This window comes from Lactuca virosa, chromosome 9 (genome assembly GCF_052849685.1).
Source record: "Lactuca virosa cultivar CGN04683 chromosome 9, Lactuca_virosa_CGN04683_v6, whole genome shotgun sequence".
Lineage (NCBI taxonomy): Eukaryota > Viridiplantae > Streptophyta > Magnoliopsida > Asterales > Asteraceae > Lactuca > Lactuca virosa.
In genome coordinates, this window is record NC_136434.1 from 160,163,429 (window position 1) to 160,190,363 (window position 26,935).

The following is a 26,935-nucleotide window of genomic DNA, read 5'->3' on the forward strand; positions in this document are numbered from 1 at the left end:
ACGACAAAAAAAACAAGATAAATGAACAAAAGAAATTCAATGATTTCATTTACGATTAAATTGTCACTTCAGTGGGTGTAATAATTTGGAACAAAATTATATGTATGATGATTAAAACATTTATTTATTCTATCCTAATTTTACATTATAACAAATAAAATAGCTAGTTAGTGTCAAAACAATGAGGAAAATAGTATATAGACGTGAAGGGTTGATATTGCAATCCATGTTAAGTTAGGGGGTTATTTATGAAGTTACTCAATATATCGTCAAGCGGGTCGTCTTTGTTCTTGCATAAGTAGCGATTTATATCAACGTTTTCACGAAAGGGTTTTCCAATTCCTAAATCCAAATTCTAGGGTTTCGATCTTACTCAAAAATCCAACTTACGATCGCAAGATAAACCCAAATTGACCCGTCGATTCGAACGAAACCATCGAAGAACCTCGGAGCAACAATTCAATTGCTGAAATCAGCAAGCGCGATTCAATTCAGGTCGATTTTCTCTCATCCGATTGCTATTTTTGTTGCTGAATTATTTAACTAAAGTGTCACACTAGATCGCAATCACTTCGATTATTCAACGATTTGTTCGCATTTAACAAATGCTATCGAGTTCTTCTAAGTTCATGTTTTCGTTATCGATCAATTTTTACACAAATTGAGAATTTCATTAGAGCATTGAAAAGCTTCGATTGTTACAAGTAGTTTTTTTAATTTTATTACCAGAGTCGAAAGGATGGTCAATATAGCTGGAATGGATAAGTTCAAGTTCGTAATAAGATTTTCTAATTGGCAAATTAACATTCTTTACCCTCATTCTAATCGTCAAACTGGGGATAGCAATTTAAAACTGTGTTAGATGATTACATAAATATCTAGGTTATTACTTATTAGCCTCTTTGTAGAGTTTACTTTCTTGAAATAATGAAACATATGCCCCTTTTTGGATTGCGATGCATTTCCCTTACTTTAAACCCAAAATTCATATGATCCTGCATTGATTTCCATTACAATCATAACAAGCATCTTACATTGACAATCAAAACATTGTGGATTTTAGGTATTCAAGAATAAATGGGCGCGAATCAGTATACACGAATTGATACATTAGAGCTGAAAGCTCTTTTCCATAAAAAACTCGGACAACAAAGAGCCGATAAATACTTCATTCTACTCTACAAATACCTCAATTGCCAGCTTGCAAAGAACAACTTCCTCAAATTCTTGATCCTAACAATCGGTAGAGAAAATCTCCCTCTTCACAACCGATTAATCACTTCAATCGTAAAAAACGCCACTCTATCCAAAACCCCACCACCAACATTCAAAAAGTTCACAAAATCCCTCAATGTGAAGATTGCGAGGGGACAAAGGAACAGTCTGCAGTCATATGTTTCTTCGTCCCCTCGCAAGAGCCGGTCCCCACGGGACCGGAAGTTAAAAGACCGTTTTAGCCCTCTCGGGCCAAACGGTAAATCCGATTTCCACCAAAGTCCAACCGAACTTCATTCTCTCGGTAGCCGACCGCCAATTGAAGTTTTATCGGTTGAAGACGGCGAAGAGGTTGTTTCCGGGAGCCCAGGGATTCAGAGCAGAAGCCCGGTCACAGCTCCTCTCGGTATTTCATTAAGCAAAACCCGAAAGAGCTTGTACCGGGCTTCTGTCCATGGGCCCGCAAACGCTTCGCGGGCCCATATGTGTCAGAACAATTTTGAATTGCCCGATAGTCGATACTTGAGGGGGTGTTTGCGACAAAAGTTGGAAGTTGAGGGGATAAGTGTTTCGGAAGATTGTGCAAATTTGTTAAATGTTGGTTTGGATGCTTATTTGAAAAGATTGATCGAGCCTTGTATCAGTCAAGCCCGGTCAAGGCTCGGTCAAAGTCAAAGTCAAAGTCAAACTGCCTCTGTTTTAAATGGGCCGAGGGTAGTTTCGTCTGTTTTGGATCTTAGTGTTGCGATGGAGTGTGATCCACGTAGACTTGGAGTTGACTGGTCAACGCAAATGGAGAAATTACGGTTAAGTACTTTTGAAGAATAAAATTAGTTTTTGTGATTCTTTGTGGTAGAATTTTGATTCTTGGAGGTGTATGCTTCTTGATAACTTGTCTCTAAATTGTTTATGGGGGCTTTCAAGTTTCAATGAGTTCACCAGCATCTTTATTAGTTGTCTTAGTGTTGTATAGCGTATGGGGATATACCTCCAAGTTTGAGTATATTCTCTCTGAGTTCACTTATAATGCTTTATGTTGAGAAAAAGAAGGGCATATACTTAATTTGCACACTATTGTTTACATGCCAAATCTAACAAATGTTTACATGTTTAGTACCAACTACCAAGTGTTTCATTAGTGACTTAATTCGCAAATTAGTAAAAGCATTAAAGCAAGCTTTGTTTGTTAGGTGTTTGACAAACTTGTACTGTAGATAAATAAAATAAACTATATATCCAGTAAATTTATATTTTCTATTTTGGGATAAATGCACATTAAACAAATAAATAACTATACATATTCATGTATCGTAAGTAATTTTTTAAAAAATAAATATGTTTATAATACAAGACTTTATAAATTTTGTTTTTATAAAACATATTGATGTCGATAAATAACAAAAATAACAATCGTTTTGGGTCATAACTTTTACAACTTAAACGAATCACAATTGGTGAAACATCAAACACCACTATCAAACGTGCATGTTGACTTGCACTAATTAATTATATCATTTTTTTTACATGTGACCAACAATTAACACAATCTTAATGCAAACCTTACTATTGTATTTAAACCAAAGTTTATGTGATTCGCACATAAAATTATAGCAGATATTTTACATTGATAACCAAAATTTTATGGATTTTTGGTACTCGAGATTAGATGTGTGTCAATTAGTCTATACATGAGTCACATGTATATCAATAGATGAATGGATATAGAAAAAACTAGAACTGATATTGAAGATTGGATGAAACAAAATAGGAAATACAATCTCCTGATAGGAAGATTGCCATTCTCTCAAAGGCGTAACCAATGAGCGTCTAGAGACCAACACAAATCTAACAATATTTCTCTCCCTCTAACAATGCAATCCTACCCTCTAACAAACTCTTTTAGAAATTACCCTTTTACCCCTTTTAAGTATTTAACTATCTAATTCCTATCACTCTTTTACATGACTATACATATGGTCTCGTACATGGTAAATATGAAAAAGAAAATGTGGAAAAGGTGGAGATATCAATGATCAACAAAAATTAAAACAAATCCATCTATATTACAATATAATTCAGTCCCAATCCAAACTATATGGGTTTAAACTCGATGACTTGCACAATAAGCCCTTTAAGCGACTCAAAATCGAAAATCTTCAAATCAAATTCTATCGAAATCCTTGGGGTTTTGGTTTTAAATTCATATACTTGTACCTCCATCCAACCATCATTTCTTTGTTGTGGAAGTCCTTTCTTTTGATAAAACTTTCCTGTAGTAACTGGGGCTTCAGGACTAAGTAAATAGATAACCCATGGACAGGGATCCGGATCAGGAAAACCATAAAACATACGTTCACACATAACAGGAAGCTCAAACCAAGAATGGTTTTCTTGTAATTTATAAACAAGGTAAGTTGCATATGTTGTTTCAGGTGACAAATAATCAGAGCTGCAATATATCGTGAACTTGCGAACAGGATCAAAAGCCACTTCTCTGAATCTACAAAAGGAAATATTGCATTTATTAATAGAACTAGTTGTGAAACTCATGTATTACATGAGTTAATTTAAAAAAAAAAGTTAAATATAAATGTCAATATTTAAGAAATTTGAATTTATAAGAAAATAAGAAAAATAATAAATTATTATAATAGAAATGTTTTTTATCTTTTAAATTTAAATAAATAAAAGAAACTAATAAGCTTTAAATTTAAGAATTTTAAAATTAAAAGGTAAGTTCATTAATGAAATTGATATCCATTTATTACTATATTTATTGCAATTATTATATTAAAATATTATATGGAATTTAATAAAATAGAAAAACTCATAAAATGACATGTGGAAAAAAAATTAATTCCAAATAACCACAAAATGACATTTAACAAATTGAATGGGAGTGTGACAAGTGACAAAAAAAAAACATTCATTTATTAGAGAGGATACCACAACATGCATATATATACTTGCACTTGTACTAGAAGCTATCTCATGTTAATGTTTTATCAAGACAAGAGTTGTATAATTTTCTTAAATAGAGAAACACAAAGGGTACTACTGTAAATTAACCAAATTATGGGTCTAAGATAGAGAAAGAACCTTGACTTCAGTAAAGACTTCCATTCCCATGGGCAATCTGGACCTCCCAAAGCCCGTCTTGCAGATAGCATAAAGACTTCCTGTTCACCACTATAGTAGAATGGTAACCCTTTGCAAAAAAGAGAGTAGAGTTCCTTCTTTGTTGCTTGATGCAAACTCTCTTCTCCCCACAAGATTATTTTTTTATAACCACTTGGCAATTTTCGTTCCCAGTATGTTTCCTCATTCTCATCCTCATCCTGTGATGATAATTCATCCTGCACAATTAAATTAAAGCATATACATTAGACTTAATTTTATCAACTTGAAGAAAACTCCTAAGATGTGTGGTATTTTTTTTCCCCAAAAAATGGTTTTTTTACCTTGAAATTTTGTTGCAAAGGATTAATTTTCAAGAATATTTGAGACACTAAAGAAAACATAAACATAATGAAACCGGTATTTTTCAACTTACTTCCTCAAGGGGCACAAACTCAATGCCTTATACTTCAATCCCATATGCGCAATCGAACTCAATTTCAAAGTCAATATTACTCGTATTGTTGATAAACCGATACGAATCAGCCATCAACCATCAATCTTCTCTCTCATGAGATACAAACAAAATTGAATAGTTTGTCTCACTAGGGGACTTGTACTTGATGCCTAAATGGTCCAACCTTTTGCGTTTATTTTTATAAACACAAGATTTACTTTGTATGTGATATTTGGTGTCAAAAATTGTGTTCTTATATGTGCGTTGAATTTGACATATAAATCTCTTTGGTTGCGTACTTCAATTCTGCATGAAAATGCGACTTTAATATGAATCATAGGTATTGTGAGAATGTAAAAACAATAACGTTGATGAAAAAATCTACGGTTGTGATGAAATTATGGAATAGTTAATGCTTTCTAAATTAAAGAGATTTGATAATGGATAAGAATTAATTACTATTCTAATCACAACCGTTAGATTCTTTCATCAGACGTTCCAGAATTCTTCTTATATTCTCGTTACTAGTTGTGAGATTCATGTATTACATGAGTTTATTTAAAAAATAAACAATATCTAACAATTTAGAAAATTTAAATTTACAAGAAAAAAAAATATTAATTTTTAAAATTGAAGTGCTTATTTATGTTTAATTTAGAAATTTATAAATTATAAGGAATCTACTCTAATAAATGAAAGTTTTTTTGTCACATGTCATACTTTCATTCAATTAGTCAAATGTCATTTTGTGGTTATTTTAAATTAATTTCTTTTCCACATGTCATTTTATGGTTTTTTATTTTAATAAATCCACATAATAATTTATGTAATAATTACAATAAATGTAGTAATAAATTAATATCAATTGCATTAATGAACTTACCTTCTTATTTCAAAATAACCAAATTAAAGTTCATTAATTTATTTTGTTTATTTATTTAAATTTAAAAGATAAAAAAGATCAATTTTAATATTTCATTATTTTTCTTATTTTTCTTATAAATCCAAAGTTCTTAAATATTTAGACTTTTATATTTAATTTTAATTAATCCATGTAATACATGGGTCTTACACCTAGTGTTGTATTAATGAATTGGATATGCATTTATTACATTTAAGTATTATATGAAATTTAATAAAATGAAAAAAAAACTACAAAATGATATATGGATATGATTTAATCTAAATTTACCACAAAATGACATGTGACATAATGCATAAGAGGATGACAAGTGGAAAAATTATTTTCATTTATTAGAACCTTAATGGAGAAGGACAACTAACCTTGATTTAATTTCATCATCATATGCAACATAATCAAGAGGTTGTTCGGTCAATGTAGGAATGAAACATTCTGCTGATATCATTTCACAATGTTCCTCTTTCTCATTTAAGGAGAACCACTAACCACTGTCCATCAAAAAAGGTCAAATTGTATGAGTAGAGATTTGGAGAATCACAAAATGACATGTGACATAATGCAAAAGAGGATGACAAGTGGCAAAATTATTTTCATTTATTAGAACCTTAATGGAGAAGGACAATTAACCTTGATTTAATTTCATCATCATATGCAACATAATCAAGAGGTTGTTCGGTCAATGTAGGAATGAAACATTCTGCTGATATCATTTCACAATGTTCCTCTTTCTCATTTAAGGAGAACCACTAACCACTGTCCATCAAAAAAAGGTCAAATTGTATGAGTAGAGATTTGGAGAACCACGATTTTCTTTGTTTTTTCACGTTAAATGATTGTGGTTATTTTATAAATAGAAATCTATGATACGTTGTTGACTTTGATGTTTTGCTATGGTTTCCCAGGTGTAGTAGATAATTTTCATTGTATATATACTTAATAAGCTTTATTTTATTTTTTATCAAAAGAAATTCCTCTATTATACATTAAAATTTTATGAATCTTACAATTTACTATTCATAAAATGAATAAATATTAAAGGACTTCTAATCCAATGGTATCAGATGTTGTCCTCACTCATTGAAGTTGAAGGTTCAAGTCCCATCATGGACATAAATAGAAGTAAGGAGTAGTTTAGGAGTAAGAGTAGGTTAGACTTGCCTTAAAAATGAATAAATGAATAATCTAAAAACAAGAGTCAATTACCGTGTTGCCCTCATTAAAGATGATTCCTTTGGAGAGAAGCATCTCATATTCCTCTTCGTTGGCCACAGACGGCTTAACAAGCTCCTTAAACTCCTCTGGATTAGAAATCCCCTGCTAAAACTGAAGCGCAAGCTCAAGTTTTTCCACCACATGAGACATCTTTGGCTTTTTGAATGAGATCTAAGAAAACAATGATACGCGATTTCTGAAAATATTTCCCGTGACCTCATATTCATATCTTGCTTCAGATGAGGAAAGATAATGTCATCTAGTTTATTCTCTTGGTGGCTTTTTTCCCACCTTGGCACAAGACACTGCTCTTTTGTAATTTGTTTATAGCATAGGGTCCCACACAACGCTTCAAACAATACCACCCCAAAAGAGTACACGTCCGACTCTTTTGTTAGGATGTCTGTCTCGACATACATCGGATCTACGTAAAGAGGGTACCAAGAACATTGGTTGCAAGAAAGGATTGTGATTGATTGGCGGGTCCTATTTTAGAGAGTCCCATATCAGAAACTTTAGCGTTCCAATTCTCATCTAATAGGATGTTGGCACTCTTGATATCCCTGTGGATGACTCTTTGTTGTGTCCCATGAGGATGATGAAGGTGGGATAACCCCATTGCAGTGCCAAGGCATATCTTGAGACGTTGCATCCATGTGAGAGTCATGCTACTCAAATGGCAATCAAGGCTTCCATTACTGGCATATTCGTACATAACGATCTTTTCGTCATCCTCATCGCAAAATCCCAAAAGAGATATTAGATTAGTATGTGTGTAGCGGGAAAGCATTAATATCTCTTTCAAAAACTCGAAGTTTCCTTGCCAGGAGCTTTTACTCAGACGCTTCAAAGCAACCGCAGTTTCCCCTTTAGAATCGAAGAGTACGCCTGAGTACACCTTCCCAAATGCACCTTCTCCAGTAACTTTGTTGTCATCAAAGTTTCCCATGATTAACTTTATCTGTTTCAAGTTAAAGCATTTAAGATGTTGAATCTGCTCCAAAAAGGCCTCATCCATGATTTGTGAGATTAACGAGATTGTAAGATGTTTGACTTTAAATTGTTGAAGCTAGATCTTTGAAAGGGGATGTTGTTAAATAACCTCAAAGTAGAGTATACCATAAGAGAACTTGGACATACGACATTCCTACCCACTCCTTTTACTTATCACTTTTATACTCTTTTATTTTACACATCATTCCTATTTTTATTTACGCTTTTTTAATTCCTTTCTTTATAAACAATTTATAATTTATAATTTACACCCTTTTTTAAAATTTACATAAAAGCTTCTGGTTTCGCCCCGTCTTCTAATTTAAGTTTAAATATTTATCATCTGAATATATCAATTTAATTATTAAAAATACATAACATAAAATATGTATTAATTTAAATAAAATTACATCATTAATAGATCATGTCAAATACATTTGAAATGATACCTATATTGGATATTATTGTTTTTTAATTGATCTCTATCGTTATTACAAAATAATGTTCATTCCAACTTAAAAATTTGATACATCACTTTTAACATTCTTACTCATATAAAAATTTTAGTCGTAGAAATGAAACATGTACCAAAAAGATAAGAGAGGATTCATTTATATATATATATATATATATATATATATATATATATATATATATATATATATATATATATATATATATATATATATATATATATATATATATATTGTTTACATGTTTACAACATATATAGGTTCCGTTTGTTAGACACAACATAACATGACTCAACAACATATCATATATTTGACGTGTGAACTACAAATATGTCTAATGTAAATAAATAAATTATATAAAAATCATTACTTTTATCCATAATAATATATATCTTCTACAAATAAATGCATATTAAAAAATTAAATAACTACAATTATCATATTAACATAAATAAATTATATAAAAAAAGACAAAATTACATAAATGGTCCTCGCGGTTGACAAAACGGACCAATTATGGTCCTTATGACGACTTCTTTACACAGATGGTCCCTGTGGTTTCTAAATCTTGCAGAGACGGTCCTTTAGGCTAACGGCGTTAAGTTTTTCAGTTAAGTTCCATGTGAAATGACATATTTGTCCTACCAGCGTAGGGACCATTTATGTAATTTGTTCCTGCCATATGACCATTTATATAATTTTCTCTATTATTTATTATTGTTCTTAGTTCTTACTTAATTTATTTATATATTTTAGTATTTAGATATTTTGAAGGTTTTGTTTGAATATATTGTTTAATGTTTTTCTTTTAAATTTTTTTCGTTAATATTTTTTAACATTTTGTTCAAATTTTTATTTATTTATTTATTTATTTTGACGTTTTTTTCAAATATATTTATTGATGTTTTATGATGTTCTATTGGAATAATTTTTTCTAATTCTTTTACTTTTTGTTCTAATATATTTTTTAATGTTTTTATTAGGTTTTGTTTCTTTTAATATTTTTTGAAGAATTTATAGTCACCTTAATCATAATTCGTAACTTACTTCACTTACAATCATGTTTTTTTTTTAAATATACATAAGCTTATATACTTATTATTTTTAATTCATATATTTAGCTATGTAAAACATATAATGTAGTATGAGTATTACTTTTGTAAAGTTTTTTATGAACGTTTTTTTTTAAAAAGAAGTGTAAAAAGATTTGTTAAACTTGAATAGAATTAATATAGATAGGATAATTGGAATACATATGATAATCGGAATTCGAAACGGGTGTCAGGTTATACATAGGCTAATTGAAATCTGTATAACTTAAAAATGCACAAAATGTCTAAAAAAAAAAAAAAAAAAAAAAACCTCGAAAACATTACGTTTAAATCCAATATGAAACGACTTGGTCGTACTCGGCAAGATTGTGAGACGGTCTCAGCTTAGCCTATGTCTACCTAATGTATATTAATCATATTTACGTTTAACAAATATTATACATTTTTTATAAACAATATTTATAAAAAAAATTTACAAAAATAATAAGTATACAATATAGTTGAATATTTGAATTAAAAAATAATTATTATAAAACCTGATAAAAGAAAAATGAAAAATGAAAACATGATTGAAGGTGAATTAAGTTATGAATTATAATTACAATAGCAATGCAATCCTATAACAAATATAAACATACTAAATGTTGAAAAATGTATTCGAACATAATGACAACAAAATCCAATAAAACGTCAAAAAAAAAACATTAATAAATGTACTTGAAGAAAACGTCAAAAAGATTAGAAAAAATAATTTGAGCAAAACGTTAAAAAAATGTTAGCAAAATATATATATATATATATATATATATATATATATATATATATATATATATATATATATATATATAACATTAAACAATATATTTAAACAAATCTTTAAAAAATCTAAATCCTTAAATTTATAATTAAATTAAATAAAAACAATAATAAATAGTAGAGAAAATTACATAAATGGTCCCTGTGGTAGGAACAAATTACATAAATCGTCCCTGTGCAGGAAGGGTAAATATGTCATTTTGCATAGGACTTAACTGAAAAAGTTAGCACCGTTAGTCAAAAGGACCGTCTTTGCAAGATTTTAAAACCACAGGGACCATCTGTGTAAAGAATTCGCCATAAGGACCATAATTGGTCGATTTTGTCAACCACGAGGACCATTTATGTAATTTTGTCTAAAAAAAACAACGTCATAAATAACACGTTATAAATTTTTGTTTCAAAATGATATTATCGGCTCTTCCGACAATAAATTAAAATAATAATAATAATAAAATAACTATTGCTTTGGATCAAAATGTTCACAACTTAGATAATGCAAAGTCACCAAAAGCCATATATATACAAATTTGTTATGTTCTTGACAAAACATGGCCTGAAGACACTTGTGCTTGTTTGTAAGATGTTAAAATGACCAAATTGGGAATGAGATCATAAATATGCTAATGCTATATGTTGTAAACATGTAACCAATTTGTATAGATCTGACTTGTAACTTGACTGAATAAATGTCTTTATCAGTTGGCGCCCGCTTTTGCTAAGCTGGCCATATATGTGATGTAAATCGTCCATACATACGCAAACGAGTTGCTCACCAGTGGCTGCATTGTTCAAAACCAATATGTAAACGTAAACTAAATACATATCTAAATAATTTTTTAAAAAAATAAAAAGAATATTTAATAATGGTAATCGTATTATTACCTGCAAATGAACGGGGACGAATCTGAAGGTGATAAAATCACATATCGGCCAATATAACACGTTATTGATCATTGTCGGCAACATGTCTCGCTTTAATCTGGCCATAATTTCTTTGCCTTTTTCACCTGAGAGATGTGATAGATTTAGACACACTCTCATCTGTCTGTATATATGTTGGAGTCTACCTTCTCTCTTTAAGGACTCTTTTGGAAAATAAATTCAAAGCTAATATTAAAAAACAAGATAAAGGGTGATTAAAAAAATACCTTGCAGGGCTGCATTGACAGAGAAGAAAGTGGCAGTCATTATAGGTCCATATATCGTCTGTCCCATGAACATCTTTTTAAATGTTGTGATAAGGTCTTGTTTTGGTAGAACCCTTGAAACAAAATTGAACCAGAAATGTAGTGATGGACCTAATATCATCATACCATATCCAGCCATACGACAAGTCCTTATCACATCATAAGCCTCTGAAGAAGACCTTGTCATTGTCTGAAAATTGATTATACCCAATTTGAGAAAGAGAAACCACAAACGAATACCCCTCTATATTAAGGTAATTCAGCTTGGAAAGTTGCAATTAACATGGGACATCATTAATAATATAAGCTGCAGTATTCACGTGATACCCAAAAGCTTCCTGAAGGTTCAATCTAGAACTATTTTTTGATTTCTACTAAATCAAAACTTGGTTTGTTCTTTATGATTCTCTCTTAACTCTTTTTATACAGATTTTTCTGAGCCCTGCATTCTATTTGAAAGCACATCATAATTTATCTTTGGATTCTAATATAACTATGGCTCTAACAAGAAATATCATTAAATGCATTGTAAGAACAAATCATTAACAAACTCAATAGCCAAACAAACTGAAGATTCAGAATACAAACATTAGATATAAGTGAAGTACCTGAGATGTAAAATCAGCAGCAGTGTAAATGAGGGCGGATGTGATGCTTTTAGTAAGAATGGGTCGGGTTTTAATCATGCCCAAATACCATCCAATTGCTGCACTATTCGTAATAGAAGCCAATAGCGTTTTACCATTGGTCTTACTACTAATACTACGAACTGGAACAGAAAATTCCAAATCTTTGGTTTTTCGACCAGGAAATCGGGAGTAAAAAGCTTTGGAAAGTTGGGGTTCTCGTCGGACATGGCTTCTGTGAATCGGAACACCGATTGAACCCGAAACAGAGTGGCTTCTCCATATGTTTTGAACTTTGTTACCGTTTCTTAGGACGCTGGTGTTCATTTTGTGAGAGAAATATGGCTTTGTGAAATAGGGTTTGATTTTCAGGGGAAGGGAAGAGAAGAGAAGAAACGGCTTTTTATGGCTTCCGGAAGAAAGGGGAAGGAGACATGTGTTTCGCTGGCGTCTGCAAATTGTGTCTTACTCGCGCCGTCGCGTGTACGATTGATTATGATTTTTGTTTAAATCATAACTAATCAATTACTCGTGTAATTATTAATGGTCCTTCTTCTTTTGGGGTAGTCTTTCTAATTGGTTCGTACTTATTTTTCTAACTCGAATTATTTCTATTTTTTGGTTTTGGTTTAAAAATAACTATAATAACCTAGTATTTTATCTTTTATTTGTTTATTTCTTTTATTTTTATTAAAAAAAACGTACAACGACTTCTTATAATGTCATCAAAACCTAAAGAGAAGAGGACGCAGGTGTGAATCTCCTTCTCGTTATTTCTTCTCTCACTGATCTATCGTGCCTCTCTCCACTCTGTCTCTCTCTAACTCACTTGAAAGCATACGAAACCGATAAGACCCACAGTCGGTCTCCATCCAGTTCTGATCAGTATGCCGACCACCCTAGCTTCTCGACGAATTACAATGCATTTAATCCCTTCAGCGGCGGATGCAAGAATTGATAATAAGTGTTGCCGGATTTTTTTTCCAGTCAAACATAATATAAAACCGAAAAATCATTCATGATGTCTAATACAAAAAAGCGATCTATTACATAAAAAGTTAAAAACATAACAACGATTTATTACAATTTAAATTTGTCCTCTTCATGCAAATATCTTTTGAAACCGCTCCATTACTTTTTCATTCGCAACTTTCGCAAGTGTTTCGGTCTCAACATTACAAAGCAACACGTCGTTCAAAAAGTCATCACCAATTTTGTTGTGCAAGTCGGTCTTCAAGAGCTTCATCTTCGAAAAATATATTTCTACACTTGCGGTCGCTACGGGTAATATCAAAGTCAACTTTAAAAGCTTATAAACCAAAGGATAAGACCGATGTTTCCTCATACTAACCACCAAACGAGAAAGGTCGGAAATTCATTTCAAACTAGTGAAGCGTTCAACTTTGATGCAAGAGTGATAAAATTGATGGGTTTTGAGCACTACATCATTCCTATGGTGTACATGCAAACCCTAAAGCTTTGGATCTAGTTTGTCTAATGAACATGCTATAATCATCCAAAGCCATAAACCCTAAATCTAACATGTGATAATCGACATTAACATAAGAATAGGGTTTAGATCTTACCTTTGATTGTTATGTAGTAATAACAATCTATTCCTTCTTGTAATTGGCTTCTGAAAGCTTAGTGTCACAAGTGTCACACCTCTAATGGCTCACAAACACCAAGAGCAAGAGGATGACTTAGGAGAAGAGAATGAGGCACCAAAAAACGTCCAAGAACCCTAAGGAAAGCTTAGCCACATTTTTGGTGCCCTAGGGGTCTTTAAATATGTGAGGCTATTAGGGTTTTGAACTAGGAAACCCTAATCTGACTGCTTAGGCCCTAAGCAGCCCATGGACTCCTCCTTTAGAGGCCTTGGACGAATTCTAATGGGTTTCCCCATAGATTTCGTCCACTCCATCCACTATGGAGTCCATTAGCCCAATATCCAACTATCACACAATTGACAGTTCTAGCCCTTTTTATTTAATTAATGTCTTTTAGCCACAAAATTAATTCTGATTAATTCTTGACTATTATTAATTAAATAATATGATTTCTCTTTTAATATATTATTCATATAATATATAAATAAATCATAATTATTCTCTTTTTCCATAAATCATCCTATCAAGTTGCTTTGGTGAAGGCAACCCAAAAGGACCATGCTCGCAATCGGGTCAAGTACATACCAAAATAGTTATGGGCTTAGACACTAATCCAACAGTCTCCCACTTGGATAAGTCTAATAACTATTTTGCGTATGACTTCAGATCCTGATCAGCAATCGTAGCTTTCAAAAGCCGCTGTCAACTCTGATCTTATCATATGCGCGTCCTTTAGATAAGGGATCATATATTCCTCCATTCTAGATATCGTATAGACGTGAGACATAGATTGAAATCATTCTCTCAGTCTATGTGTTGTTTCCCGATTTCCGATTTACGACGACTGACTAGTTGAACAAATCAAATCAGTCCTGGCCCGGCCGAGCACTTATGTTTGTCATCACTAAACCATCGAGGGGCCCACAGATATCGCTTTTATCCTACATTGGGTAAAAGGAACGGATAAACTTCGACTCAATGCTCGCTTGTATTCACTCACCGAATCACACACAACAATACGTTTTATAACACCAAGTTACTGGTGTGTTTACATATTATCAATGTGTAACCGATTCGCAAGATACAACTCACACATCTCGGTTTCAAGAATATAAGATATTATCGTCTCACCAATCACTCGTGATAAAATCCATGAAGCGATCCAAGTGAGAGTGAGTTTAATCCAATACTCTAATCTTATAGGAGCACTCATGAACCATGCAGCAAACTTTTGCTATGTTTAAAACACTTTAGACAATCTACAGTCAGATTCATGACAGTCTTCTTTCATACCTATTTCCAAAGTATGAGCGACTGTGGAGGGTTTGAATAATCTTATTATTCGGGAAGTCAAAACATGCAAAGTGAAACACAATAATAATACTAATACTATATGGCCTCAAACCTTTGAGTATAAATAAAACACTTTTATTTAATCACCATATTGATTACTCATTATTTGTTGTTTCGGGTAATCAACTTATTACTTGAATTATAACCATAGTTGTCCCATGCACCAAGCATACACACTATGTTTACCTATGGTCCTTACCTTGTGAAATAGATCTATTGAGAACATTTTCAACAAAACTCATTTCATAATTCCTAATCCTTATCAATTAGTGTAAGATTACAAAATTCTCGCCACTACTAGAATATGTTAAATTCTTACACTTTATGCAACGGTCCTTTCGTAATGTCACGGCACAAAAGTCACCAAGACTCGGCCAATGAAATTACAAAATGCTCTATTGGAGATTGTTACAAGACAATTCCATAGATGTGAAGTCTCACATTCAAAGTTCATTCCTTTGAACATCCTTCTTGCATAAAAGTTTCTAATATAGACATAAACTCTTAACGTCCAACTCCCAATTTGGAAACATTTCCATATTTTCCATATGACAACTCATTTTAAATAGAATCTTATATATTCATAATAATGTCAATATGGTCCATCCATGACTATACTTCTAAGTGTCCACAAGTGACCAATCCTTGGCGAACCTTAGATTATCCTTGACAGTTGTTTAACTAATTCAGTCAAATCCGATTCTAGTCCTCTTTCCCTCTTAATGCCCTAGGCATTTGGAAAATTTTAGAACGGTCGAATATTACAACGACATGATACTTTACCAGTCTTTTGCTATAATATTTCTATTTCTATTTGTCATGTTCTCACGATTTGAACTATGAAGAGGGATGTCGTAATCATAATCGAGTGTGAGAACGCAACAATTATTTCCATATATAGAATTCTCTTACGTTGAATCCTTTCAACATAACATTCATATATCTTTTTTTGACTAAATTTGATCAAAATTTATCGATCTAAACCTTTAGATTTGAAACAAAGTATAATATTCTCTCCCTTAATTATAGCAAAACAACTTTTCAACCTATGCAACTTTGCAAAGTGAAATTTTTGTTTTCTATAATTAATATTGCTAACTTGCAATAATAATCATGCTCCCACTAACATGATGATTATATTCATACCAACATAACATTTATGCTCCCACTAGCTTTGACCCGTATTCAGAAAACAGTTGGACTTCTAAAAGACAATACTTATTGACTTTCCAAAGTTCATATTTCCAATACGATGTGCTTCGATAAGCCTTTATCTAAGCTTCTCAAATTCACACACCTTTCCTTAGATAGCTCACATGTGTGTCTAAACTAATTCAGAACTTATATTACTAAGTCCTAAATGTTCAGACTAACTGCCAAATCTCACAATTCAAACTATGAAGAGGGATGCCGTAATCATAATCGAATTTGAGAATGCAATTTACATAATCGCTATCTCCTTAAAATCTCTCTTAGTGAAAGCGTTTCCTCACAATCATTTTCATGAAGGAGAGAAACCTTATGACACTTAGATTTTATGGTGCATGTGTTCCTATCCATGCAAATTTGTCATAAGCATAATCGTAAGATAATGTTTGTGACAAATTCAAACTCTTATGGACAGAACTTGTTCATTCTTAATTTCTTGCCATCAAGGGTCCCACCATTGCTTCCAAGTTATTTAGCAGCTCACCTATGACAGTCAATGTACTTTCATTGATCAAGGTGTTTGCCCTTATGCATTCAATTGAGAACTCGTAGAACTCATATGCATAATCACTCAACTGGATTGGCACATAAATAAAATTTTGTCAACACGATAGGTTACAATCCTCAAGTCGTGTGCTAGTGTTTAATAGGTTTACTTCTTGATTTGTTCTTGAAACTTTTCAAGAATCTTTTGACTCCCACTGACCTCTTGACATATAATATTCTCTTATCAAGAAACATTTCTTGACAAAACAAATATTCAAGAGTCAGTGTGTGTCTTTATCAAGACAAACCTACACACAATTTGGTACTAGTTGGTCTCTGTCTTATCACAAATTATGTAACACCTGATTCCCGATACGCAGTTAATTCAAGTATTCTTATGTTTTTCTCTGGGACTCAACGAGTTGGAGGCCCAACTCGTCGAGTAGAGTCGGGATCCGCGGACATTTTAAGTGACCTACTCGACGAGTCGGTAGACTGACTCGGCGAGTAGGTGTTGTTTGGATGAAACCCTAAATTTGAGGGTTTGCACCCTATTTAAACGTCTTATTGCAGCCTCCACCGTCCCTTATGCTCCTAGAACACCTCATATCGAAACCCTAGCCGCTTTGAGTGATCTAAGACCATTTTTGGTGCTTTTGGGTGGTTTTTGAAGCTTGAAAGGAAGGAAGAAGCTTGGGAATTCGAGTTGGGGCTTGTAGATCCAGGGATCTTATTCCATCTTGAGCTCAATCAAGGTAAATGCCCCTGTTTTGGTCTTCCATTTGGTTGTTCATCTTTAGGGCTTAGATTTTGGGTGCATTTAGGGCTTTCTAAGCCATTTTCGGATTTGGAAAATGATTCATGGGGTTCTACTTTCAGATCTGAGTCATTGGAGGGGTCTCATGGCATAAAGGTGCCAACTCTATGGCCATGAGAGCCCCATGCACATTGTAGAGCACCTTTTATGGATTTTTGAGCCAAAAACCCCATGCATGTACACCAAGTTTGGAACTTTACGTATAAAATGGACATCAGGAGGCCAGATCTATGGTTTTGACGTGTTAAGACCCATTTAAATCGACTGCATAGTAAGGGTCAAGAAGGGACTCGACGAGTTGTTCTTGGAACTCGGCGAGTCGGTGTGTAATGACCACTAAATCCCTTCTGTGGTTGGACCAGTGGTTCGGGAAGGAAGTCCCGTAACCGTTTAGACTCGTTAAGGGACCTGGGAATCATGGGACTCGACGAGTGTATGAACAGACTCGGCGAGTCCAAGGCAATCTCCCAACTCTTGAGGATGGACTCGGCGAGTTGTTCATACAACTCGGCGAGTCGCAAACTGGACATGTTCATAGGATGAAGGTGAACTCGACGAGTTGTTCATACAACTCGGCGAGTCGGATGAAGACGGTCCTGATGGTTTGAATGAAGGAGAACTCGACGAGTTCTCGCAAGGCTTGACGAGTGGTGTCGGGGTTGGATCGGGTTAGTGGAGCATGGACTCGACGAGTTGTTAGACCAACTCGGCGAGTCAGGCCAACTGGATGTTGACTTTGACCAATGTTGACTTTGCCTGGTTTTGGTATTGACCCTGGTTGGGTTGTATGTTCTGTTTGATGACTTGAAGGTTGTCGTGTAGGGATTGAGGAGTCGAGGAGAGCCGAGCTTCACGCCGAGGACAGTTCAGACACTACACGACATCGAGGTGAGTTACCTTCCAGTAGAAGTGGGTCTAAGGCACTAAGGCCGGCCCACTAGTAATTGTTAGTTGGGATAATTATCTTTGTGATAACTGTCTGGTCTATTATTGTTGGATATGCGAGTATGCTAGATTGCTAGATATGTGGGTATGCTAGTTGCTACGTTATGTGAGATAGTATCAGTAGTAGGGGACTAGTCCCCGATCCGGTCGCTAGGGCCAATGTGTAGGTCGGACTCCCCAGATATGTCTGACAGCATGATTATGATATGATATTATGTGTTAGTAGTAGGGGGTGAAATAGTCCCCGTGTTCGGTTGAGATAGACCGGAGGGTAGGTCGGCACCCCAGAATGGCTTGACATGGGTAGGTCAGCACCCCAGAATGGCTTGACATGGGTATGTCAGCACCCCAGAATGGCTTGACATGGGTAGGACGGGCGCCCCAGAATTGCCCGATAGTTTGTATGCTATGTGTTTGTATGGTACGTGGTATGATGGGGGAACTCACTAAGCTTTGTGCTTACAGTTTCAGTTTTGGTTTCAGGTACTTCTTCATCCAAGGGGAAGGAGACGACGGTGTAGCAGCGCATCACACACACACATGGTTTCCGCATAGATTTTTCTGGGAATGCACTCTGATTTATTTTACTCTTGACGATATGATTTTCAGACACTTTGTTATGTTTCTTTTTACAATGACATGGCATGGGAACTATTTTGGTAAACTGAGTTGTGAAATACTTAATTTTAAAATGAAAATTTTGACCTCGAAATTTGGGATGTTTCAAATTACCAAAATGTGCTAGTGTAAGAACATTCCTACTTAAGATTATGTCACTCAATTCACAATCTTGGAGTATGACTCTAAGAATTGATTTTGGTATGAAGTACGATTCATCTTATTGACTTAACCATTTCAACAATTCCCATTCCCCTTCTTAGCCATACTAATACACCAAGATGTCCTTAGAGGATGAATTGTAATATGGTTCTTATAATCTTTAAGACGATCATAAAACACGATACAAAAGTACTCTCCCTTCTTCTTAGATTGGAGAACCTTTTATCTTTCTGCCTAATTGTTTCTTCTTATTCGTTCTGCCATTCATTGAAACTTTTCAATGATTCAGAATTACACTTAATCTTGTAAGCATAATCACGTTTACTAGACTTTTAGTAAATCATGACGAATAATCTTATTGTTATTTATGATGGACTTGACCAGTGCACAACATTGTGAACTCGATCTCCTAGTCCTTCACTTGACTCTTTGTCAAGGAATTGGCCTTAAAATTTCGAAGTACCAAGATTTCCATACATCACATGATTCAAATCATATGATTCCAAGCTTCTGTCCAATTGAAACTTGGGCGATGGGAATCTTTCCTTACTTATAAAATCACGACGCTACCATAAATAACATAACTAAGAATCACATCCACTTAATATTTCTTATAATAGAAACACACAGACATCAATTTTCACAATGGCCATTGCAAGGAAATATAAATAAGATAAAATCAAAATTTATTTTATTGCGGAAAAAATATATCCTTAAAATGCAAACGAAAACTATGCTATTACGTATTCCTAAGCAATCTATCATAACTCTAAGCAGCAGCTCAAAAATCCGATCATTGAATCCATGCGATCGTAATCCATTTCTTCGCGATCAGACTCTGCTCCCTCCTTCCTTTAAGCTTCCTTCCTTTTCTTCGATCCTACAAAACATCAAAATGTAATCTTATCACATCATGTATTAAGGATCTCCAAATAAGAACTTAATGGAGTTAGATAGTGGATTTTACCTGAAGCAGAGTCATACATCTTGACTCTCCCATCTCTTAGATCTCTCATGTAGTCAGGGCAGCTTCGTAAGCAATGCCCCTTCTTTTGGCAGTAGAAACATATGGACTCTCCGGAATGGCACACGGGACTATCTCAGACTCAGCCTTTCTCTTGCGTAGAGAAAACTTTTCTGGACTTCCAATGTTACCATTTCCCATAGAGGGTTGGGATATTGATTTACCAGACAAATTTGTCGACCAGTGCGCCAAATCATTTCTGATTCAGCAACAAGAAGCAAATAAGTCAAATCAATAAGTGTCATGTCGTGGTCCATCATATAGTACTCTCTAACGAACTTACCATATGATTCGGGAAGTGACTGAAGAACCAAGTCAACAACCAACTTCCTTTAAACATCGACACCCAACAATCCCAATCTATCAATATGTAACCTTTTATCCAAGACATGAGCACATATAGACTTTCCATTTTCGTGTCTTTTGCCAATAGGGCTTAACTGACCTTGAACTTTTCAAGTCTTCGAACACGTGGGTCAGGGAGAATTATTGGAGGAGGTGGAGGAAATGAAGCATGATTTCCATTTCCACAATACAATCGTGGAACATCATCTTCACGTGGAAAACCTTTTCCAACGGATTTAGGAAGACCATAGTTGTCAGACTTTGACATCTATGAAACGGGAGAAAATTCAAGTTTAGTTGATTGAGTCCTTAATAAAACACCCAAATGAGATATTAAGGCTATGAAACAACACAATATCCTACAAATTGGAAGAGGGATGTCGTAATTGTGACAACCCGAAATTTCTAACGTGTACATCCTTCATTTTTATCAAAGTTAGCCTCGTTTTGCGATTTTGTAATGAAGTTGTGGGTCTATATGAGTGTTCTAGGCTTGGTACAACCTAGATATGAGTCTTAGAAAGGGTTAGAATGTGTGTAGCATTAATAAATTGGGCCAAACACACCCAGCATGGTGTGTGCGGCCGCACACCCTAGTGTGCGGCCAGCCAGCCACACACAGCCAGCCGCACACCCTCCCAGCCGCACACCCAACCCTATATATTGGAGGAGACCCCCTTCATTCACTCCTTTCCCATTTTGGCTGCACTCTACTTTCTCTCTCTAGAAACTTCATCCAAGAACACTCTAAGGGCCTCAAAAACATGAAGTACTCCATCTTTCAGCTTGTTATATTGGTAAAACTCCATGATCTAAGCTTAAAACTCTTCATGTTCTTCATGTTCTTCATGTTCTTTATCACTTGAAGGTGTACGGCCGCACACCTTCATAAGGTGGCCGTACACACCTCAAAGACCCTCCAAGGTGAAGAGTTTGGCCTTCATTTGCTAGTTGGACTTAGTATTGGCTTTGAAACACCCGGAAATCGACATTTTGTTCATGAATGAAGAGTGTACGGCCGCACACTCCCATGTACGGCCGCACACTCCTATGTACGGCCGCACACTCCCATGTACGACCGCACACAGGCCTGGCCGCACACCCTGACAGTACACCTGGCCGCACATACATAAAAGTCGAGTTTGGTGGCCTTACACTCAAATATAAGGCCCTACACTCATTTAGGGACTTCAATAGGTGTTTGTAACACTTAATTCTAAGTGTTTCCATGTCCCTAAGGTGTGTCCATGTGTCTATTAGTGATTATATACCCTAAGTGTATTCATATATGAGTTATTACATGGTAAACTAGGATCCATTTGTGCTCACGACTTCATTCGACACCCGACGATCCTGTATCAATCTTTCTTTCGAGTTACTCACTTCAGGTGAGTTCATACCCCTTAATCAACCTTTGAAATGATTTTAAATGCTTTTATGGGGGGGGGGGGGGAATACAAGTTGAACTATTAAGTTATTATATCAATCACATATGATTAATAACTGTCAATCAAATAGATTTTTGCATGTTAAACTGTTTTATTCAGCTAAAGGTTTTCACATATTACTTGCAAATCTCTTTTAAAGTAATATAATCTCTTTTTAAATTACTAAACTTTTATCAAAGTCTTTTAAACTTATATTCTTGTTAGATTCATGTCTATATAGATATAGTTATATAAGTAGGGTTTGAAGGACTTAGGACTGATAGCCCGCTTTATTTTCTGTTCCTTGTTTGGTTGTGGACTTAGAGTATCCGGTTATTTGTCCGAGTGTCGTTGAAGTCCTAGTTATATATTATGTATATCTGTTTAGATATTAAAACTCTTACTCCAGTTCAGCGCCTTTGGGTAGCAAAGGTACCTAGATAACCTCTCAAGTAAACTATAGTAGGTATAGTTTAGAAACCAACCATAACTTTTATGAGGAGAAACTAGCTATATCAATATTTCTAAAACATGTACTTTTAGTAAAAAGAAACGTATATAGAAATCAAAGCATGAGATACATCCTCGTGACGCGGATTTCATCGTTATCGAGTTGGTAACCAGAGTCTCCTGGAGGGAGAGCGGGCATTGTGTGTATAGATCTATACAGGACAGACCATCCCACATCCTGACTGCTAGCTACAGTCCCGGCCGACCAAGCCAAGGGGTGACAAATGTTACATTTATTTCGACGCCAGCAGGTCGTCGTGTTTACGTCCGTCAATCAGTATGGTTACGAGTATCTTCACATTTACCTTGTAATTCATGGCCTTAAGGTAATTAGTACCACGGTAGTTTCTACATATAAAACTACGGTACTATAATATTTTCCCTAATACATTAAACTTAGAACGTTTTTGACATAAAACGATAATGTAAAACTATATTTTGATAATGATAGTAACATTTGGGAAAAATGCTCTTTAAACACAAAACAGTCGGGTCTTGGTAGAAGACTGCTTTTAGTAGAGAAACTCATTCTTTTAAACATGAAACAGTCGAGTCTTGGTAGAAGACTACTTTTAATAGAAAATATAGGATTTTCTGGAAGGAATTCAAATACTCTATAAACTTTTGTGAGATTATTTTGAGGAAAAACATGTATTTATATCAATGTCATTAAAATACTTATGAACTCACCAGCATTAAAATAATGATCCTCTCTTTCAAAATAACTTGTATTCTCAGGTCGTCAGTAGACAGATACACTCCGGGAGCTTTTGCGAAGTCAGCCTAGTACCGAGCTGCATCCTATGTTATTCTCTATATCTACTCTTGATGTTGTTGCTAAATGTAACCTATGTAAAAACTTATACTATTAATGCAATGGTTGTTGTACTTTGATTACTATACTGCATGTGTTGTGATACTTGACATGACGTCCTCCACCCCAGAACGTTTCCGCCGTTCCGGTTTTGGGGTGTGACAGATTGGTATCAGAGCATTGTTTATAGTGAACTCAGTATATCAAATCATAAAAGATATACAACCTATAAATACAATGGGATAAAAACACTCTGACCAAGAGTTATACTTTAAAATATAACCATATTTTACAGAAGTATACATCCAGAATATAAAAACCCGAACAAGTATCACAAGAAGAACAAGAATAAAAGTCTTTGGATGTTGAGCATTACCGTCAAACCTGGGCAGTTATGTAATCGTAAGCTGGAATAAATGTAGCATGATCAACTATATTTATTTGAGATGCGACCAACGTGTGTTTGTGAGTGATGGTGGTGTTGCAAGGAATCTGAAACTTACCATATAGGAATGCTAGAGCCGAACATACAGTTTAAAATACTATAGGGGTATTTTATGATACTAAAAGACTAACAATAAACCTAAAAGCATGTTCAGAAGTTCTAGAATCAAACATGTAATTAAAATACTATAGGAGTATTTTAGGAACCATAAATAACCTTGCGTGAAAACTAAGAAGACCCTTATTGATAGGTCTATAATTACAGAGTGTATGCTCCCAAGGTTATATATAGTAAGGATCTCATAGGCTAAGAATGTGTGGTTTCGCTCTACTTCCTTTTCCTTGTTTGGATGTGGATATAGAGTAGTATCACATATTCGAAGGCCTATTAGATCTAAGTTATATATGATTTGTGTACACTAGGTAATTGTAGAGGGACTCGATATGGATCACACATTAAAATGTTTTAATAATCTCTTAAGATTATTTAGACATTCCCATTCTCGCATAAACCCCTTTAGAAAACCGTATCCACTTCAGTAATCGGAAGAGGAGTCGATAAAGACCCAGAAGAGGTTCATTGAGAAGATTTCCAAGTAGGAAATAAATGAACAGTGATGAGACTATTGAAATCACCATGTACCTATACCTTTTAGGGACATCGGTGGGAAATTCGCCTGAACTTCCGAGATTCCAGTCATCCATTATGAAGTGATGACGATCAGAGTCAGAATCGGGAATAAGGCGGAGCGGAAATTCAATATGTCTACAGGAGAAGAGAAACCTATATAAGTACCCAAAGAAAACCAACGTTTATTCCAGTCAAGAGTAAACGGAGAACAGAAGGAGTCAATGTATGAAACCCGAGAAGTGTTCTACCCCTATAAAGTCACACTAATAACCCATAAATTAATACAACTTAGTGAGTTAGTGGTTACACTACTCACACTATGTGTTAGGCAAATCGTCTTTCCTGTCGCGACTAAGATAAATAGATCGGATCACAAAATCTCGATTGAGAGTGTTTAGCCCTAAACTTTCATGAGTCTTTGCTTGTGTAATCTTCGTTCCGAAGTTCTTTCAAATCTTTCCAAAGCCGGAGAGTGAACCTCTCCAGTATAAAGATAACTCAGTTGGAACGACACCCGATTTATGGCTTTCCGATACACTTACTTCTACCTTGTTACCAGGATTGCATCATAGGGATGTAGGTCGACCCTTAGAGAACCCTAACTCAAAGTGCGGGAAAAATTTATGCCTATTATAGTAAAGAAAGATACGCCTAGGGGTAACCATCGTTCCTCATCAACTTGTGTTCCTCATCGTGTAGGAAAAACCATGCCTCCGAAGAAACGTAACCAACCCGCTAGCAAGACACCGACTCTTCAGATCGATGAAGCTACGTTCCAAGCTGCAGTTTCAGCAGCCGTAGCAGCTGTCATGGCTCACCTGAATGCTAACAACGCAAATGTTAGCAGGAGCACTATCGGGAACCCCGATCATAGCAATGGACAGCAGCAACCAGCACCGGTGTGTAAAGCCACCCAAGAACTCCAACCTAATCCCCTGAAAAGAAAGTTTGGGAACGAGAAGGGGAGTACCTCGACTCAAGGACCTTCTGAAGGGCAGCAAGCTGAGGTAGTCAATACCCCTGTCAACCCGCCTGTCTCGACACCAAGAAGACCATACCTAGGAAACTTCCCCCACTGCAGCAAGTGTGACTACCATCATTATGGAGTCTGTCGAGAACCCTTTTGCATTAGGTGCAACATGAAGGGGCATACCGCTCGCAACTGCAGGAGTCCGGTTGAGTTCATCACATCAACCACCAACGTTGGGACCAGTCCAATATGCCACCTGTGTGGTGAAATTGGGCATTTCAAGAGGGACTGCCCAACTGAAAGAAATGACAAAGACGTAGGAGGAGTTTAACTCTAATACCTAGAGGAACATCAAGGAACTCGGTAGAATTTTGGTACGCTTCCCAACCTTAAGTAGCTAATCGAAAACTTTAAATAATCAATTCTAATTGTAATTACTCCCTCGTTAAGGTAAAAGTCGCAGCACTATTGTAAAACTTAAAAGCCCATCAGGTAAAGCTATGATGGCTTAGTATATACGTTAAGACCATTTATAATTAGGATTGATAGACCTTGAGTGAGTGATGCGGCCTTATCTCATGTTCCTTGTTTGGTTGTGGATTTAGGGCGGAGTCGCTCAGTCAACAGTCCTTTTAATCTTAATTATACATGACTAGTGTATACTAGGCGGTTATAGAGAGGCCTCGTGAGAAATCCGTTCATGAAAAGTACATTATTCCAAAACATCAGGACCTCTAGCGTTCAGCGTCAATCATGTCGGTCCAAGTATTCGCGGTAGTAATACTATGGACGAAACCCGAGACGCTAAGAACTTGTATGCCATGTTCAACACATGGTCCTAAAAAACTTCATTCCATATCGTGTCGATGTCTATTAATTTCGGCACCACCGTCGGTCATGGTTCGACTTGGTTCGACCATGCGAGAATTCCTAGTGCTGTGTAAAAAGAACTTTCACCTTATCATAAGTGTCAAATAAAGGTTCTTTCGAACCTAATAAGAAAACCTAATGCAAACCATCGGTCGTCTCTTTCATCCAACCTTCAGAAGTACCCAGGAGAGGGGTACCGCGCGTTGTTGACCAACCCCATTAGACATTAAAAAGCAAAAGGCACTGCAGATATTCCGGAAGACAATAGCCGCCCGAGGCCTACTCAATAGACCCTCCGGAAAGGCCACTTGCATCGCACGATCTAGTTCGTGAATCAAGAGAAGGAACTCATGGGATTAACTCACTACTACTGAGTATATGCATTAGAGTGGTATATAATTTAGGTTAATAAGATTTAAGATGTGTGCTTCCTCCCTACTCACTGTTCCTTGTTTGGTTGTGGGTTTGGGGTGGGGCCACACATCTGAACATCCTGTCAATCTCAATTATATACAACTTATATACACTGAGTAATAGTGATTGAGCCGAGTATGAGGTCTACCACGAACCTTAAAATAAAACCCTTCATCATATACCCATAGGAAAGGAGCTGAAGTCAAGAAAACA

At 35.1% G+C, this 26,935-nt stretch overlaps 2 protein-coding genes, 1 long non-coding RNA gene and 1 pseudogene across 3 annotated transcripts; 1 reads left to right on the forward strand and 3 right to left on the reverse strand.

Moving 5' to 3' along the window:
- Positions 1-309: 309 nt before the first annotated feature.
- LOC145141459 (transcriptional regulator of RNA polII, SAGA, subunit) lies at positions 310-2,218 on the forward strand. The gene is made up of 2 exons (XM_079074745.1): positions 310-495; positions 1,064-2,218. Exon 2 carries the CDS (start codon positions 1,078-1,080, stop codon positions 2,041-2,043), a length of 966 nt encoding a protein of 321 aa, XP_078930871.1. The 5' UTR covers positions 310-495; positions 1,064-1,077; the 3' UTR covers positions 2,044-2,218.
- Positions 2,219-3,319: 1,101 nt separating this feature from the next.
- Positions 3,320-4,973, reverse strand: LOC145135720 (uncharacterized). The gene is made up of 3 exons (XR_013719994.1): positions 4,769-4,973; positions 4,315-4,571; positions 3,320-3,715 (listed from the first exon to the last, which is right to left on the reverse strand). It is a non-coding gene; the product is annotated as an uncharacterized LOC145135720 (long non-coding RNA).
- Positions 4,974-7,347: 2,374 nt separating this feature from the next.
- LOC145139954 (putative serine/threonine-protein kinase PBL17 pseudogene) lies at positions 7,348-7,941 on the reverse strand (annotated as a pseudogene).
- Positions 7,942-10,691: 2,750 nt separating this feature from the next.
- Positions 10,692-12,557, reverse strand: LOC145137900 (uncharacterized). Its single transcript, XM_079072041.1, has 4 exons — positions 12,056-12,557; positions 11,409-11,637; positions 11,143-11,267; positions 10,692-11,039 (listed from the first exon to the last, which is right to left on the reverse strand). Exons 1-4 carry the CDS (start codon positions 12,398-12,400, stop codon positions 10,956-10,958), a joined length of 783 nt encoding a protein of 260 aa, XP_078928167.1. The 5' UTR covers positions 12,401-12,557; the 3' UTR covers positions 10,692-10,955.
- Between the last annotated feature and the right edge of the window lie 14,378 nt (positions 12,558-26,935).